Source organism: Hippoglossus stenolepis, chromosome 3, assembly GCF_022539355.2.
Source record: "Hippoglossus stenolepis isolate QCI-W04-F060 chromosome 3, HSTE1.2, whole genome shotgun sequence".
Lineage (NCBI taxonomy): Eukaryota > Metazoa > Chordata > Actinopteri > Pleuronectiformes > Pleuronectidae > Hippoglossus > Hippoglossus stenolepis.
In genome coordinates, this window is record NC_061485.1 from 2,842,045 (window position 1) to 2,858,580 (window position 16,536).

General features: G+C 44.1%; 1 protein-coding gene across 5 annotated transcripts in view; it reads left to right on the plus strand.

The window, feature by feature from the left end:
- Positions 1 to 16,536, plus strand: part of chd6 (chromodomain helicase DNA binding protein 6) — a 67,616-nt gene that overhangs the window by 32,914 nt on the left and 18,166 nt on the right. For 4 of the 5 annotated variants that reach the window (XR_007032584.1, XM_047339365.1, XM_035151283.2 and 1 more), the window contains exons 5-27: positions 1,773 to 1,926; positions 2,570 to 2,719; positions 3,358 to 3,423; positions 3,888 to 3,949; positions 5,675 to 5,792; positions 6,500 to 6,586; positions 7,112 to 7,249; positions 8,123 to 8,244; positions 8,366 to 8,609; positions 9,488 to 9,664; positions 10,213 to 10,356; positions 10,504 to 10,602; positions 11,192 to 11,348; positions 11,518 to 11,728; positions 11,873 to 12,068; positions 12,913 to 13,077; positions 13,187 to 13,366; positions 13,575 to 13,685; positions 13,893 to 14,095; positions 14,589 to 14,669; positions 14,852 to 14,970; positions 15,374 to 15,533; positions 16,379 to 16,468. Coding sequence is in view for 4 of the 5 variants with exons in the window: in XM_047339365.1 (XP_047195321.1) it covers positions 1,773 to 1,926; positions 2,570 to 2,719; positions 3,358 to 3,423; positions 3,888 to 3,949; positions 5,675 to 5,792; positions 6,500 to 6,586; positions 7,112 to 7,249; positions 8,123 to 8,244; positions 8,366 to 8,609; positions 9,488 to 9,664; positions 10,213 to 10,356; positions 10,504 to 10,602; positions 11,192 to 11,348; positions 11,518 to 11,728; positions 11,873 to 12,068; positions 12,913 to 13,077; positions 13,187 to 13,366; positions 13,575 to 13,685; positions 13,893 to 14,095; positions 14,589 to 14,669; positions 14,852 to 14,970; positions 15,374 to 15,533; positions 16,379 to 16,468 (3,234 nt within the window). In the remaining variant the exon portion in view is untranslated. The remainder of the gene's footprint in view (positions 1 to 1,772; positions 1,927 to 2,569; positions 2,720 to 3,357; positions 3,424 to 3,887; positions 3,950 to 5,674; positions 5,793 to 6,499; positions 6,587 to 7,111; positions 7,250 to 8,122; positions 8,245 to 8,365; positions 8,610 to 9,487; positions 9,665 to 10,212; positions 10,357 to 10,503; positions 10,603 to 11,191; positions 11,349 to 11,517; positions 11,729 to 11,872; positions 12,069 to 12,912; positions 13,078 to 13,186; positions 13,367 to 13,574; positions 13,686 to 13,892; positions 14,096 to 14,588; positions 14,670 to 14,851; positions 14,971 to 15,373; positions 15,534 to 16,378; positions 16,469 to 16,536) is intronic. The other variant, XM_047339366.1, reaches the window with a different exon arrangement.

Here is a 16,536-nt window from a genome sequence, read left to right on the forward strand (position 1 = left end):
TTTATTCTCTGGTCAGGATCTCGGCCTCAGGTCTACACGGAGTTCATGACTTGGAAGTGCAGTGTGAGTCTTTGGAACTTGTGTACTTTTCAAACTGTAGACACATCTGAAGGATAAAAACGGTCAAAACAGGACGCACCCGACCACAACCAAGGATATTTAGAGGACTGATGTCTGAGTGTAATTTGGTGCAGCTTGATTTGGATTTAAGGATGTTGTGTTGTGACTGCGGTTTCCAGGTGACTTCACCGAAAAGAGAGCGACGACGTGGGGTTGTGACTCTATAATATAAACAGGAGCAGACTGATGAGAGAGAATCTGTGTTCTCAGACAGAAGTAGAGCGATATAAGTAGAATTGTATGATTCAAAGAGTGGGAAGATTTTGAAATTAAAGAGGAGCTGAGTCACTGATGTGGAGTTAAGAAAAGCAATAGGCTGACAAGAGACAGAGAAGTTACAGCTGAGTGTAAACGGGAGGAGATGATTATCACCGCTGTGATGAGAGAGATGAGAAGCAGCAGAGGTAATGAAATGAAAGAGAACAGATAAGACGAGAGGAGGAAAAACTGATCCACTGACGTGAGAACTTGTGGACTCCACTAACTCGGGGTCGTTTCCGGGTCACGCTCTGGTTTCAAGTCACGCTTTGTTCATGTAACAACAGTCGCAAGAAGATTTAGAAAATCCTTGTGTGGGTGTAGTTTTGATTCCATCTGAATGTGCTGCTTTGTCTCGGTCTTCGCCCGCCGCTCACTCCAGAGTTTGAGAGAGAGAGAAAAGCATTAAGTTTGTGCAGAGACGAATCTTGTTTTGCTCCTCTGACCTCAGCAGCCAGCACAGTCCCAACTTCACCAGCCTCTGTGTGCAGCTTACACCCCGGCTGCTTCTTTTTAAAGAAGAGCACGACTTCTCAGGGACTGAGGTGTGTTGTAAAGTCAGCGCTCAGGCCACACGTTTCCCTGGTGCTACTTTTCTAAACCTGACATGAACTATACGTAGATGATTCTCCAGTTCGAGACTGACGGGTGTGAGAAGAATTTCTGTTTATATATTTTGACCCACAAAGAGACGGACGACGCCTCTCCACGTTTCTCTGTTTTACAAAAACTAAGCCAACATATCTCAGATACTGGTTAAGGAGGTAATTGTACCATAAACACGCACATACAACATACCAAGTAGCTCGCTAAAGCTAAGTTATCTAGGTTGTCTAGTCATGAGCCTCCAGCAGCAGCACACACACACACTTTTGGGACAGATATGTTTTATCGAGTAAAAAGTTTCTCGCCTCTGGAGTTTCCTGACAGCAAAGACCACAGAGCTGACACTGTCGTCTGTCCAAGCCAGAGGTTTAAACTGTGACACAGCCGAGGGTCCGGGGAGGACGGGGGACGTCTCTCAATGGTCGTCAAGACGGTTTGAAACACACGGTGGCCTAATGTAGAATTTTTATGAATTTGTCGATAACTGTGATATTAAAACCAGCATTAGTGTGTTTCATCAAAGAGCAGTCATGTTATTGAGTTTGCAGCATTAAAACCACACGATCTCTTTAAACCAGCAGCTTCTTGCTCCTTTTGTCTTGGTCTTGTCAAGACGTGATGGCACCAAGTCTGATTTGTGAGAAAGAGAGGATAAAATATTCACGCCAGATGTAACTATCTTAACCAGCGCTCTGTGAATCCTTCAGGGACCAGTTCGGTTTCCAGCGAGTACGCTGCTGCAGGCTCCTCATGCTGCTAATTACTCATCAGAATTCCTCCTCTCTCAGAGATCCTGGCGCAGCGCCCGTGGAGAAGAAGAAGAAGGGGAAGAGGAGAAACCAGGAAGTGGCTGTCCACGAGGGGGCGGAGAGTGACGACACTACCTCAATGTCAGCCCTCAACATGGGCGGAGAGGACAGCCAAGACCCCCTGGATATTGCGGTGAGGGGATAGAGAGAATGACTTGGGGGTCAAGCTGCCTCAGTCGTCGAGTGTAACCTTGTGTGATGCTTTAGACGTGTGTGTTTAAAGATGATGAGCACTGAAATATTTACCTCAAACTAAACCTCGACCCAGGTCCCTGCAGTGGAAACACCAGGAGTTCATGCAGAGGTTCCTGGTTCCATGTGCAGCAAACATTAAGAAAATGACACCAAACTTTAACCATTATGATCCTGAACGTTGTTGTTATTATTATCGTGACATTAAATTTCTCTGTAGCCGCAAATTGTTAATTTTCTCTTTCCCTTTTTTATTTCTTCCTTTTTTGTTTCTTGCTCATTCATTCAATTCCTTTTGGCTTCCTTCCTTCTCTCCTACTTTCACTTCACATTATTGCACTTTCTCTTTAATATCTCAACTTTTCCTCTTACGTCTCATCTCCTCCTTCCTCCTCTCACTTCCTCCTCTCACTTCCTCCTCTCACTTCCCCCTCACCTCATGCTGCCCTCTCTATTCCTCTACTACTGGATTGTCTTCCTAACTCTCCTTTTATCCCTCCTCCTTCACACCTGACGCCTCAATTCTTTTTCCTCTAATCTCACTTTGTCTCCCGATGACGTGTATCTTCCGTCTAATCTTTTAGAAGCGGCGTTCAGGGCGACAAGTCAAGAGGAGGAAGTATAACGAGGATTTGGACTTCAAGGTGGTGGATGATGACGGAGAGACGATCGCGGTCCTCGGAGCCGGTCGCATCTCAGCGCTCAACGCCACCGCTCTGGCGTGGCAGGCTGAGGTAGGGATGGACACACCCCACCCCCACCCCCACTTTGTTGTATGGTGTATCGTTGTTGCCCTTTTCTTAAGTTAAGTTCTTTAGTTTCTTTCCTTCTTTCACTGCAACAACTTGCAAGTTCAGTTTTGTCCAAAAAGCTTTAGAGATGTGTAGACAATCTATTTTCTAAACTCTTAAATAACACTAAAGTCATGTGACACTTTGGTTAGAAGACAATCACACGGGTGTAGTGTGTAGTATACAATTTCATGAGTTAAATAAAAGAAACATGGCTTATTTAAAATGTATTAAGCAGTAAGAAATCAACAGACTGAAGCTGCAGCAGTGGTGTTGGATTTCTATCTTCTAGTTTGTATCGTGCTTTCAGTCTTGGTGAAAGAACTGCAACAGCCCTGATGTACAATGTGTTGTGTTGTACTAAGAGTTTGTAATATTCTGTAATATTCATAGATACAAACCGGGCGAACAAACTGTCACCAACAGCCAGAGACATTATTGTGATAATTATCGAGAAGATGTTGTGTAACGCACCTTTTTGAAGTCTTTGTTCTGTTGCTGATGAATGTACAGAAACGCTGTGAGCTGACCTTCATCGGTGTGGTGCTGTCGCTCATGTTTCCCGTCTCTCTCTCCCTCAGGAACCACCTGAGGACGAGGCCAACATCATCGAGAAAATTCTGTCCGTCAGAACGCCGAAGAAAGAGGTGAAGTAAAAAGAACGCATGCAAACATGCGCTGTTTTCTAATTAAGGGGCCGTGTCCTTCAAAGGACTCTTCTCTCTGCCAAGGCATCCAGGAAGGAGACGTTTTAGTCATTTCTTATTTGCCGCTGCTCGGCCGCCCGCGTCGCTAGCTGGTTAGCTTCATCACCAGCATGTGATGATTTCTGGGATAGGTTAGTCTGGTGAGGATCCACCGATGGGAAGCCGTTCTTACTGGGGCACGTAATGAAGCTTCAAACGCATCCTCCGAAGGATACGGCCCTTAAATTGGGACACAGCTAAAGACACACAATCTTATGGATGCACTTTTTCATGAATGGAATATTTCTTTTATTGATAATGAATTATATAATGTTTTTATTTCTGCCTCATTCTAATATCTACTGTCCTGCTGCTCCTTGTACATGAATTCCCCCCCCCCCTTCACTTCATCTCTCCGTCCTTAGACCCCGTCGTCAGAGGACCAAGTGGAGGAGACCGAGGAGTTTTACGTCAAGTACAGAAATTTGTGAGTTTCAGTTTTTACATTCACGTATTTAGCTGACCCTTCAGGAGCATTGTTTTTGTTCAGTGTGCTGGTTATTTTTCGTCTCTGCATCTACGGGATTCATAATCAACCTTTCCCACATGGATTCAAGCAACATGTGTAAAATACCTGTGACGGAAGCGTGTCTGTGTACATGCACCTTTTATGAAGGGAGCTTATTTTATGCTTGGTACAGAAAGAACTGTTGTAGATATGATCCCAGTCTCTTCCACACACTGAGGCTTACAGCTTATTAATGAAACACTGGTATCAGGTCGGTACTCGGTATTAACCGATGCTCAGGTGATGCTATCGGGGAATCCGTAGCACAGAGCCTTGGAGTTTGGAGTTCACCTTGAGGGCGACATGTAGACGCCACTAAAGACGAGACCTCAGGCGCTGCGTCTTCAGTCTAATCACCTGACTACTCTACGTATACTCACATGATCACCTCATCCCCGGTGAACCAAGAAGAAGTGCTTCGCAGACGTGCAGCCTCTGAGGTGTTAAATGTCACGACTGATGCAAACATATCAGCCGTGTCTTGACTTTGTCGGAGCTGTTTAATTAATCGCTTTCACGACATAGACTTTTCCCAGGAAAGTCGACTTTGCAAACACGCACAGTTTTTCCGCAGCGGTTTCTTTTCTCCAGAGCCAGTTAAGTGCTCGTGCGTCTCTGCAGCACGCGGACCCTTGAGGGAGACCGGAGAGTTTTTCACCGTCTTACCGAGACTCGGCGAGTCGGTCCGAGGGTTCTCTGGAGAGCTTCCTGTTTGTTCCTGCTTTTTGTGTCTTTAAGAGAGGTCTCCCACAGACGTACAGTCGTTCTTATGATCGTGATTTATTCTCATGGGTGATGAATAAAACATGGCAGACTTGCCTGCAGTTAATTCAGTCTGACTGGATGTGAATGCTTCACTTTATTTAGAATAATGTATTCACAAATTAAAGAGTTAGAGAAAAGTGTAATATTTGTAGTGTGAAAATCATTATTATACATAATTCATTATCAGATGCATAAGTAGCTGCAGTTTAGTCAGTGCATGGTGCAGTACGACACCGAACGCTGCAGTGACATTTACATTCGTCCATATATAGATCCAGGTTTATGGATTAAACTGTGCTTGTCAAACGGTAGTCATAGTAACAACATTCGTACGGCTTTCTTTCCCAGAGAGTAACGATTAGAGAACAATGTGTCAGTGAGTGAATCACCGAGAGGGACGAGGGACATCCTCATTTTACTCCATCGTGTAAGACTCAGTGGTTTTATATGGACATAAATATCGTTGCCAGAATAGTCTTTAGGATTCGGTGAAGGAAAGTATGAACATCATGGCTCCTGCTCGTTTAAACCAGCTCTGTTCATGGACACTAAACCTGTTGTTGACCTCTTGTATCAGAAGAAACACAAACATTGCTTGTGCTCATCCCTTTGTTTGACAGCCTTTCCTCCCACATGCACACACAGCTTTATAATAAGTTGATTGTGCGGAGAGGAAAGTTGTATGATTCCTATATATTTCTTTATTTTATACATAGGACATAAAGTTTAAAACAACAAAAGGATAGTGACCATATTTGACATTTGGTTGGATACTGAAAGGGTGACGCTAACCTTGTGTGCCCATGGTGAAACTGTGGTGATTGTATATATCTTTACTTATTTATGCTTGATTTGTTATGTTTATTATATATTTTTTAGTTCCTACCTACACTGCAAATGGGCCACGCTGGAGGAGCTGGAGAAAGATCCTAGAATCCACCAGAAGATTAAACGCTTCAGGACCAAACAGGCCCAGATGAAACATCTGTTCACCGAGGTAACGGGCACCTTCATCATCGGCTCCTCTTCAGTCTGGAGAGATGAATTCATTTCATATTTTATCATCCTACTCATTCTTTACCCAAACCATTCTGTGTGGCTTTCGTTGGAAATTAGGTGAAACTAAATGTGCCTTGACTTCTGTGATTAATGAGACTGATGGTGCTGTTGGTGGGTTTTCCTTCGTCTTGTTGAGGGTTAAGAACGGAGGATGTCGCAGCTCGTTAAGCTCAATGAGGCAAATTGTGATTCGTGAGCTACACAAATAAAATGTGATTGATTTGATTTCAAGTGATTTTGTATCGTGCCCAGAAACATGAGCTGCCTGCGTTTCTACAGAAGAAACAGCAGAGAATTAAAATGGGGATAAACTGAAAAACACAAACAACAAAGTGCTTTACATGGTTGAAACTATTTCAAACATTTCATAACAAATAGGAGCAGGTAATAAAATAATAGAGATAAAATAGTAAAATACAGAATTCATACAATCAAATAATAAATGTACTATGACAACGAATGCCCTCACCACCACGTTTCCACTTTGTCCTTATATTAACAGTTTTTCATGGTAAATTTACAGCTTTTAGTTTAAATACTTTATGAGATTGTTGCTTTATCACAATGATTTCTGATCTGATTAACAGTTAATTAAACAGTTAATTAAAAAACGATAATTGATTTCTGTCGATTTCTCTTTTTCAGCCTGATGAGGACATATTTAACCCGGACTATGTCGAGGTGGACAGAGTCCTGGAGGTGGCTGTTACCACTGATACTGAGACTGGAGAGGTGGGTAATGCAAAGACACACACGCACACTCACACTCACACACACACACACACACACACACACCAGTCTTCATCTGCGATTAAATTAGTTTTCACTGAAAGTCCTTATTAATGTGTTGGTAAATAATCAGAAATAATCTCCGTCCAGACTAACACACCTGAAAACACATGTCACATGACCATCCATGTGTTATGTGGCGTAAACAGAAAACACTACAGACAAGGAACAGCAGTGGTGAAATGTAAGAGCAGAACACTTGAGAACGATGAGTTGGAACCGTTACTGACACTAAGTAGAAGGAAAACTTTGAATTCCCAGCCGGGAGTTGAGCCATGTGACTGAGATTAACCAATCAGGACGTAATTGTGGGCATTTGCGTCATACTTTCCAAATGTTTCCTCCGTTTGCCCAAACGCAAACTAAAATATGGGCAGATGACAAAAACACAGCAACAGTGATGTTTTAAACGTACGAGTGTTGACGCCGCCACGCTCTGATGCCACGTTTTTCTGTGTGTCGTCATAGGAGGTGACGCATTACCTGGTTAAATGGTGCAGTCTCTCGTACGAGGAGGCGACGTGGGAGCTGCAGGAGGACTTGGATCCAGAGAAGATCAAGGAGTTTGAGCACATCCAGAAGCTGCCGGCAGACCTCCGACACATGGTGAGTACAAAGACGACAGAAGATGGATACATGTTATTTTATTTTGTCTACAAAGTGTCGATAGGCTTGGAAACAGCTGTGAAGCATCACATCTCCAGACCTGTGTGAATATTTGAGAAGATGTGGTGGATTCAGACATCTTGAATCTGTCTGTATCAGGTCAATAAGGGAAGAAAACCTTTTAAGATCATGTTAATTTATATTTGGCAAGCCAGAGAAAATCAGAAACTGCGATCTCCACGACCACTTCCCCTCAAATTTACACCCTGGGCCTTGTTTTTTGTTTCCAGTGTTAATGAGTGCAAACACAAATCAGTGAGATTTACTTTCTTTTCAAGCCGCACTTCTGCACCGTCGCCTCTTGTGTTTGTTTTTAGAAGCGAGGTTTTGAAAAGCCTCCCCATCAGATTCATGGAAAACATCTGCTGCTCTCTGACCCACAGTCGTCCGCACATCTGTGCTTCACTGCTCAGCGTGGGCGTCGCTTTGAAGCCCGGACAACAAAGTACAGGAGAGGCCATTTTAATATGAGCAGGACAGAGACGTTTAGGTCTGTAAGAGTCGTGTGTTTCTCTGGAAGTTGAATAAAACTCTTCTAACTTGAGAGATGCTGGAGGGAAACCCGAGCAGCAGCAGATTGTCCGGGTCGGACTCGTTCGTCATTCTCTCATTGGATAAAATCTCCATTGTGTGAATGATCCAGTTGAGATAAAGAAACGTTGTCACATCCAGTGTCAGCTGGGATTGTCTCCATCTTCCTTCACGACCATAAACAGATAATAGATGGATGGTACTGAAACTCAAATTTGAAGTCATGTCACGGTGAGTCGATAGAATAACAAGAAATAACCACATTATCTGTTCCTGTCACAGGAACGACCTTCTCCGGAGAAGTGGCATAAGCTGGACAACTCGAGAGATTACAGGAATGGAAACCAGCTCAGAGAATACCAGTTAGAGGGAATGAACTGGTTACTGTTCAACTGGTACAACAGGTGAGTGCACAAACTTTTGAGCTGTGTCTTTCCATCTCAAACGATTTACTCGCACAGTGTACGTCCGTCTTGAGGCTCCTCCTCTCGCTGTCTCACACTGTCTCCATTTGTTCTGACTTAGAAAAAACTGTATCCTGGCCGATGAAATGGGTTTGGGAAAGACCATCCAGTCCATCACCTTTCTGTACGAGATCTGCAACATGGGGATCCGCGGGCCCTTCCTCATCATAGCGCCGCTGTCCACCATCACCAACTGGGAGAGGGAGTTCCGCATGTGGACGGACATGAACGTCATCGTGTATCACGGCTCGCAGATCAGCCGGCAGATGATCATGCAGTACGAGATGTTTTACAGAGACCCGCAGGTTTGTGTGTTTGTATCAGTGTGTGTCCCGGCCTCTAATCCATCACACAGTGGTGAGTCAGCTGTGTTGTTACAAACACAACTGCAGGTTGAAGGTGTAAATGTCTGTCTTCTCTTTCACTTCCATTCAGTCCGCTGAAGGACAAAAAGTGAACATCCACCGAAGTGTTGACCTTTAGCTGTGACTGGATTCTTTAGAGGAAGTTCTCCACTGGTGTCTGGTTAATCTGCCGAGAATCACTCGGTATCTGCAAGTTTTTGAGTTTAGTTCCTTAGAAAATTAGATATGTTTTCTTACTCTCTTTTTTTAATCTTTAACTCTTTAGCCGACCGACATAGTCCTTAGTAATTGTGTTTAATTAGTTACCTCCACCAAAAAGGTTATGTTTTCATTGCAGTTTGAATGACTGCAAGATTACATAAAAACTACTGAACAGATTTTCTTGAAAGTTGGTGGAAGCGTCAGTTATTGGCCAAGAAGAAACTATTTACGTTTGGAGCAGATTTTATTTTTGTAACTTTTCTTTAACGCTCAACATTTTTATATATTTCTGAAGAAATACTGGAAAGATCCCAATGAAAAAAATGAGACATATTTAAAGGAGTTTCCACCAAAAGATGAACAGCTTCTTAGTGAATCTCTGCAGTTACTGTGTATGAAATCATCTTTTAACACTCTGATATAAATACTCAGTGTGATAACAGTTTTCTTATTGCTGCATATCCAGTCTCAGATTAATACAGAATATGCTCATTACAACGTCATATGCAGCTACACAATAAGTCTTAATTCGTCTTTCTGTCTAATTTTGGTCGTCCATGATAAACCCCTCATACGATCATTGTAACGTGGTCATTCTCACCCCCTCTTGTCCGCAGGGTAACAGTATCCCAGGCGTGCTGAAGTTTCAGGGGTTGATCACCACCTTTGAGATGATCATGGCCGATTGTCCGGAGCTGAGGAAGCTGCACTGGCGCTGTGTGGTGATCGACGAAGCCCATCGGCTGAAGAACAGGAACTGCAAGCTGCTGGAGGGACTCAAACTCATGAACCTGGTCAGTCTGGAGCTGCGGGATCAGATCTGCTCTGTTTCCCTCTGTCACTGTCGCACATGACGCAGTAAGATAGAAGTGCTTTGTTTTAATGGTGAAGGTGAACACTGGGTTTCAGTCAACCTGCTTTTGAGTCCATTTTCAATTTTCTACATTGAAAAACCAGAATGGAAAAAAAGAGAGGATCTCAAACCTCTGCAAAAAATATTTAGGTTTGGTGGCGGTGGTAAAGTTTGTGTATCAATAAAAAGCGAAAAACTGAAAAGTGAAATGGAAACACGGAATAAATAAACAAGAAATACAAGTGAAGCATATGACTCGCTGCAGGCAACAACATCAGATCTGTGTGGAGCAATTAGGAGACTTTGAAACATGAAACAAACACAAATTCCACATTTCCACCTTGTCTTCCTTGTTGTTTTTCAGTTTGAAGTTTGATTGGAGCTGTTGGAAACACATTAAATGATATTTTCTTTTGACCGATTTGCTCAACATTTGGATGAATGTGTAATGTTTTTCTAAAGAGATGTTCCTGTTGATGTTTCCTCCAGGAACACAAGGTTCTGCTCACAGGAACCCCCCTGCAGAACTCGGTGGAGGAGCTGTTCAGCCTGTTGAACTTCTTGGAGCCGCTGCAGTTTCCCTCAGAAAGCAGCTTCCTGGACGAGTTCGGAGATCTCAAAACAGAAGAACAGGTTCGTCCAGAAAACTCTTCTCACGACACCACTGTGGAAATTCACTGAAAATTATCAGAGGAATCTCAAACCTTTGCTAAAAAATACAAGAAAAGATAATGTGCCATTTGTGTTCATGTCTCATCCCTCGCTTGTTTTCTCCGACAGGTGAAGAAGCTTCAGGCCATTTTGAAGCCGATGATGTTACGAAGACTTAAAGACGATGTGGAAAAAAACCTGGCACCCAAAGAAGAGACCATCATCGAGGTAAAGATTTACTAAAACCAAGCTGCTCCATAAATCAAGTGATTTTCAGCCGCCTTCATATTTCTACTGTTTCTGCCTTTAAATAACATTCAGCCACAAAATCACGACTAAAGCTTCGTTAATGAGTCCAGAAACGAGACTTGTTTTTATCAGAATTATTGGCCTTTAGTATTTATTATTCTCTTTAATCACAACTTAATTCTAAATTAAATTCAAATCGAATTGTAAGTTAATTAAAATGGTTTAAAAAAGGAGTTTATTTGAGGGAAAATAGCCAATTTTCAGATCCGCCTCATTCAGCTGACGTCCTTCATGTGTCCTTCATGTGTCCTTCATGTGTCCCTTTTATTTCCTCTCATGGTTCAAACACATGCAACGTGAATTAGAAACAGATAAGTCGCCTGAAGGTGTGAATCTGAATGTGTTTGCTTGTGTGTAATGTGTATGAGCTCGCTCCAGGTTACCGAGCAGGAGGAGATAAACGGTTCGATGGTTTTATTGTTGTCTGCAATGGAAACTAAAACACAATTTATGATTTGTTGTGCAGCAGAACTTATAATGCCTGACTCTTGTGTTTGTGTTGTCGTAGGTGGAGTTGACCAACATGCAAAAGAAATACTACCGAGCGATCTTAGAGAAGAACTTCTCCTTCCTGTCCAAAGGAGCGAACCAGCACAATATGCCCAACCTCATCAACACCATGATGGAGCTCCGCAAGTGCTGCAACCACCCGTACCTTATCACAGGTCAGAACACACACACACACACACACACACACACACACACACACACACACACACACACACACACACACACACACACACACACACACACACACACACACTGACACACACAGAGCTTGAGTAAAAGAAAGGCGTTTCTTAAAATCTCCCTTTCTTATCATCTTTTCTTCAGGGGCAGAGGAGAAGATTCTGGAAAGCTTCCGGAAGAGCCACAGTCCAGATGCGCTGGACTTCCAGCTGCAGGCGATGATCCAGGCAGCCGGAAAACTGGTGCTGATTGACAAGCTGCTGCCCAAGCTGCTGGCCGGGGGACACAAAGTCCTGGTCTTCTCACAGATGGTCCGCTGTCTGGACATCCTGGAGGACTACCTCATCCAGAGACGGTGAGGAGAGAGAGAGAGGATGAGCGGAAGGAAACGGGTGGAAGGAAAAGCAGGGGCAAAATTTAGAATCGAGGTTTGTGAGAGAAAGAATGTGATGCAACAGTTGACGGAAAGGAGAAATCAAATGTGTGTGTTTTCCTCCAGCTACACGTATGAACGCATCGACGGCCGCGTGCGAGGGAACCTGCGGCAGGCGGCCATCGACCGGTTCTGTAAGCCCGACTCGGATCGCTTCGTTTTCCTGCTGTGCACCAGAGCCGGCGGGCTGGGAATCAACCTGACGGCCGCCGACACCTGCATCATCTTCGACTCGGACTGGAACCCGCAGAACGACTTGCAGGTGAGCGGAACGACCCGGCCGCAAATGTAACGCTGGTTTACGCACGTGGATTAAAAGCCCAGCGCTGCAGAGATGAGCATATCATCTGTCAAATAAATTATTCTCTGCTGTCAGAACGTGAAAAAACAGAGAACATCTCTCTAATTCATGCTCGTTCCTTTTTTACTGCGCTAAGCTGCTGCTTGTCTTGGCTCTTTAATATGTAGTGGCATTTGTATTGCCTTCTGGGACTGCAGCGGGTGATAAAATGCGTGCTTCAAACAGCGACTCTGTCTTGAATAATGAAGTGAGAGCACAGAGTTACCTGACAGAGACAATGAGGCTCCCCCCTCCGGTTTTGATGCAATGCATGTTTTCTTATCTTGTCAGCTGTCGCCTAAACAGAATATTTCTTCAGTGTAGAGACTGATTCGCTTTCAGCCTTGTTTGTTGTTACATGTGCAGCGTGTGGAGTCTGATTGGTCGCTGATTGAACTGCAGGATGAGTTCATCATGGAGACGCTCGCTGTTAAATCCTCACAGAGAAATTCAGTTAGAAAATAATAGATATGATAGAATCATCTGCATGTGCAAAGCAGATGAGCCACAGAAAGACAGACTGAGATTTCTGGAATAATTACATGGGTACAAACAGGTGCGTTTATCTTTATCAAACTTAATAATGGTTTTGATGACCTTTTTAAAATGCACAGCTTTGAGCGTCGTCTCTAAATACAGCTCGTTTTTTTTAAAGTTACGGTAAATATATATCCCCTGAAAGCATTTAGAAATCCAACTGCAAGAACAGTCACGGTAAAATAAATGTTATCTCTAACGTCTGGTTTCTTGTGCCACTATGTCCCAGGCTCAGGCACGCTGCCACCGGATTGGCCAGAGCAAAGCGGTGAAAGTCTACAGGCTGATCACCAGGAACTCGTACGAGAGGGAAATGTTCGACAAGGCCAGCCTGAAGCTCGGACTGGATAAAGCTGTTCTGCAAGACATCAACCGCAAAGGAAGCCTCAACGGGGTGAGCCACTCAGTTTTCATTTGACAGAATCAGATGTGATCTGATTTCATTGTCTTTTAGCTTTCAAATCAAAGAACGTGAGTCCTAACGTGTGTGAGTGTTCCTGCAGGTGCAGCAGCTTTCCAAACTGGAGCTGGAGGACTTGTTGAAAAAGGGAGCGTACGGAGCCCTGATGGACGAAGAAGACGAGGGCTCCAAGTTCTGCGAGGAAGACATTGATCAGATTCTTCAGAGACGAACTCAGACCATCACCATCGAGACTGAGGGGAAAGGATCCACATTCGCTAAGGTAGAATTTAACCTGCTCCAGTGGTGTTGTTTGTTTTCCATAGTCCACGTGCTGTTGCTGAGGCCTTCGAGGCAACACTGATCAAATGTTCAGATTCTGAGTATTTGTGTGAAACGCTGTTAATTGGCTCCAAACATCCGTCAAAACCAGAATCTGACTCTTTTTTTAATTTTTCCCCTGCATCCTGTTTTTTCTTTTCTTTCCTCAGGCCAGTTTCACCTCATCTGGCAACAGGACGGACATTTCTCTGGACGACCCCAACTTCTGGCAGAAATGGGCCAAGATCGCTGAAGTGGAGATCGACTCCAAATCTGAGAAGGTAGTAAAATGCTGTATAAATGCAGTCCATTTATTTACAAAAATATTGGAAAACAAAAAACAAAAGAATCACAGCTTCTTTACCCTTAAAATATCGACCATCGTCTCCTCTCCTCTCCTCTCCTCTCCTCTTTAAAGATTTGCCAGATTTCGATAAACTTCATGAACTTGGTCTCATTCAGATACAAATTGTTTCCCTCTGACGCAGGAGTCCTTGGTGATCGACACGCCTCGGGTGAGGAAACAGACCCGTCACTACAACTCCTTCGAGGATGACGAGCTGATGGAGTTCTCGGAGCTGGAAAGCGACTCGGAGGACCGGCCGTGTCGCAGTCGTCGCCTGGGCGAGCGCAGCCGACGCTACCTCCGTGCCGAGTGCTTCCGGGTTGAAAAGAATCTACTTATCTTTGGGTACGAACGGAGACGTTGTAGAACAATGTTCATCTGCCTGCATGGTGGTCTCTTCTCTCCAGGCTGCAGGAGTGTGTGGGACACAGGAAGTACACGATGTCAGAGATACACAGACAGCTCCAGTTTCATAATGACATAAACAACTGACTATATTCTTTTCATTTCTAACCTGTATGATTAAACTCATCCCTCACACCTCGCAGCCTAGATCCTGAACCCTGCGGGATGACACCTTCAATTCTCAGTCCAATAAAAAGGCTTGTGAGCTCATAATGTGTTGTTTACAAAGTTGGTCTCAAATGCAAACTCAGCTCTGAGCATAAATGTGCCAAATATAAAAATACAACAGAGCAAAAGGTTCACTGTGTTTTCGAGGTGAAGAGAATAAACCGAAACACAAACTCTGTGTATTTATTGGTCCCAGTCTTTCTCTGTGACATCCTGCATTTCCTCTTTCTGTCTAAATGTCTTCTGTCCTCTCCGTCTTTCCCAGTTGGGGTCGGTGGAAGGACGTCCTAAACCACGGTCGCTTTAAGTGGCACCTGGCAGAGAGAGATATGGAGGCGATCTGTAGGTAAGGAGAGCAAGTATTTGTTAAGGTTTTTACCCTGAAGAAATTCTGCAACAATAAAAACAACAGTGCACGTCGAGTAAATGGGCACCGGGGTCGGCTCGGTAGCGCCTGACACCGTATACCTGCAAACACAACCGTTTTGGAACTGTGGAAATCAACGAATATTGTTGTTTGTCATGCAGAGCTCTGCTGGTTTACTGTCTGAGACACTACAAGGGTGACGACAAGATCAAGAGCTTCATCTGGGATCTGATCACACCGACCAAGGAGGGCCAGGACCAGACGCTGCTCAATCACTCCGGTGAGCACTGCACTTTTCACTCACATGTTCTTCACAGGTTTGGCATTTAGGACAAGAAATTATCTAAATCTTTGCAGCAGAACTGAGACGTTGCCTTTTTTCTTTCCTTGAATTCTCCTTTCTTGGCTAAACGTAGCACCTACATTACCCAGAATGCAGCTCAACCACTTACTGTTAGGTTGGAGATTCAGGCGTGTAATGATTTTCATTTATTGGATTCCCTCCTCCCCTGTTAAATTACTTTAATGTGTAAAATTGGTGGCGTTCCACGTCTATTAATTTACATCATAATAACTTTGCAGGAGGAAAATAATTTCACCTCAGAACCTCCCCCTCTGTTTGCTGCTTTATTGTTTACTTTCATTAAAATATCAGCGCTCCTTCTCTCCCTCTCTGTTCGCAGGTCTGTCGGCTCCAGTCCCTCGGGGTCGGAAGGGGAAGAAGCTGAAGAATCAGCTGAACATTCCTGACGTGAAGAACGCCGACTGGCTGGCCCACTGTAACCCGGAGGTGGTTCTGCAGGACGAGAGCTACAAGAAACACCTCAAGCAGCACTGCAACAAGTCAGTCAACCGCCAAACCAACTTCCATTAACAGGAATCGTCTGCAATTCTGTCCTGGTTCGATTCCCAGCGTGGGGTCTCTGTGTGCAGTTTGCATGTTCTCCCTGTGTTTACTCCAGCTTCCTCCTACAGTCCAAAGACATGCAGATCGGGGGGATATCTTATTTGGAGACTCTAAAATATCCATAGATGGGGAATTGGCTGCAGCCCTCAAGAGGAAAAGCCGTATAGATGATGGATTATAGAATTTGTGAGCTGCAGAATAACAGAGTGTGAGGATTAGTGGGTAATTGTTGGTGATGTCTACCTGCCTGGAAGCTACAGGTGCTTCAACATGACGACAACAGTATTACCAAAGCCTCCGACGAAACAACAACACATTTTAAGTGCAGAAAAATAACCTGAGTGGTTGTTAAACGTATTGACACTTGAGGACGTTAATTCCACCCTGAAGCTGGGAGCTGTTTATTTACGAGGTGAAGTGTTTACTCCTGTATATCAGTTCAGTCGCAGGGCAGAGCAGTGGCTTTTAATTAATTCAGCTCTCACAGAGCCTGTTGACGGAAGAACTCTCATTACAAGAGCGGAGAGATTACGACAAGAGAGAGACAGAGAGAGAGACATGACGGAAAAGACATGAGGAAGAAGCAGCGGTAGAACAATTTGCCGTCACGCACACGTCAGGATTAACCATGTCTGAACAAACATAATCTCTGTAAACAGATTCTGCACATTAATATTCAGATCCTGTAGCCGAGCGACAAGATTTTGGAACCCGGAGCTCCACCATTCAGAGCAAGACACTAATCTTTCACCTCTGTCTGTCTCCACCTGTCTGTGCTCAGGGTGCTGCTGAGGGTGAGGATGTTGTACTACCTGAAGGTGGAGGTGTTGGGTGAGGCTGCCAATCAGGCTCAGGAGGGGACACCTGCCAGGTACGAAGCCCCCTCTTCACATTGCACCTGCTGAATTACTACGAGATTTATCCGGTAATTTAATAAAC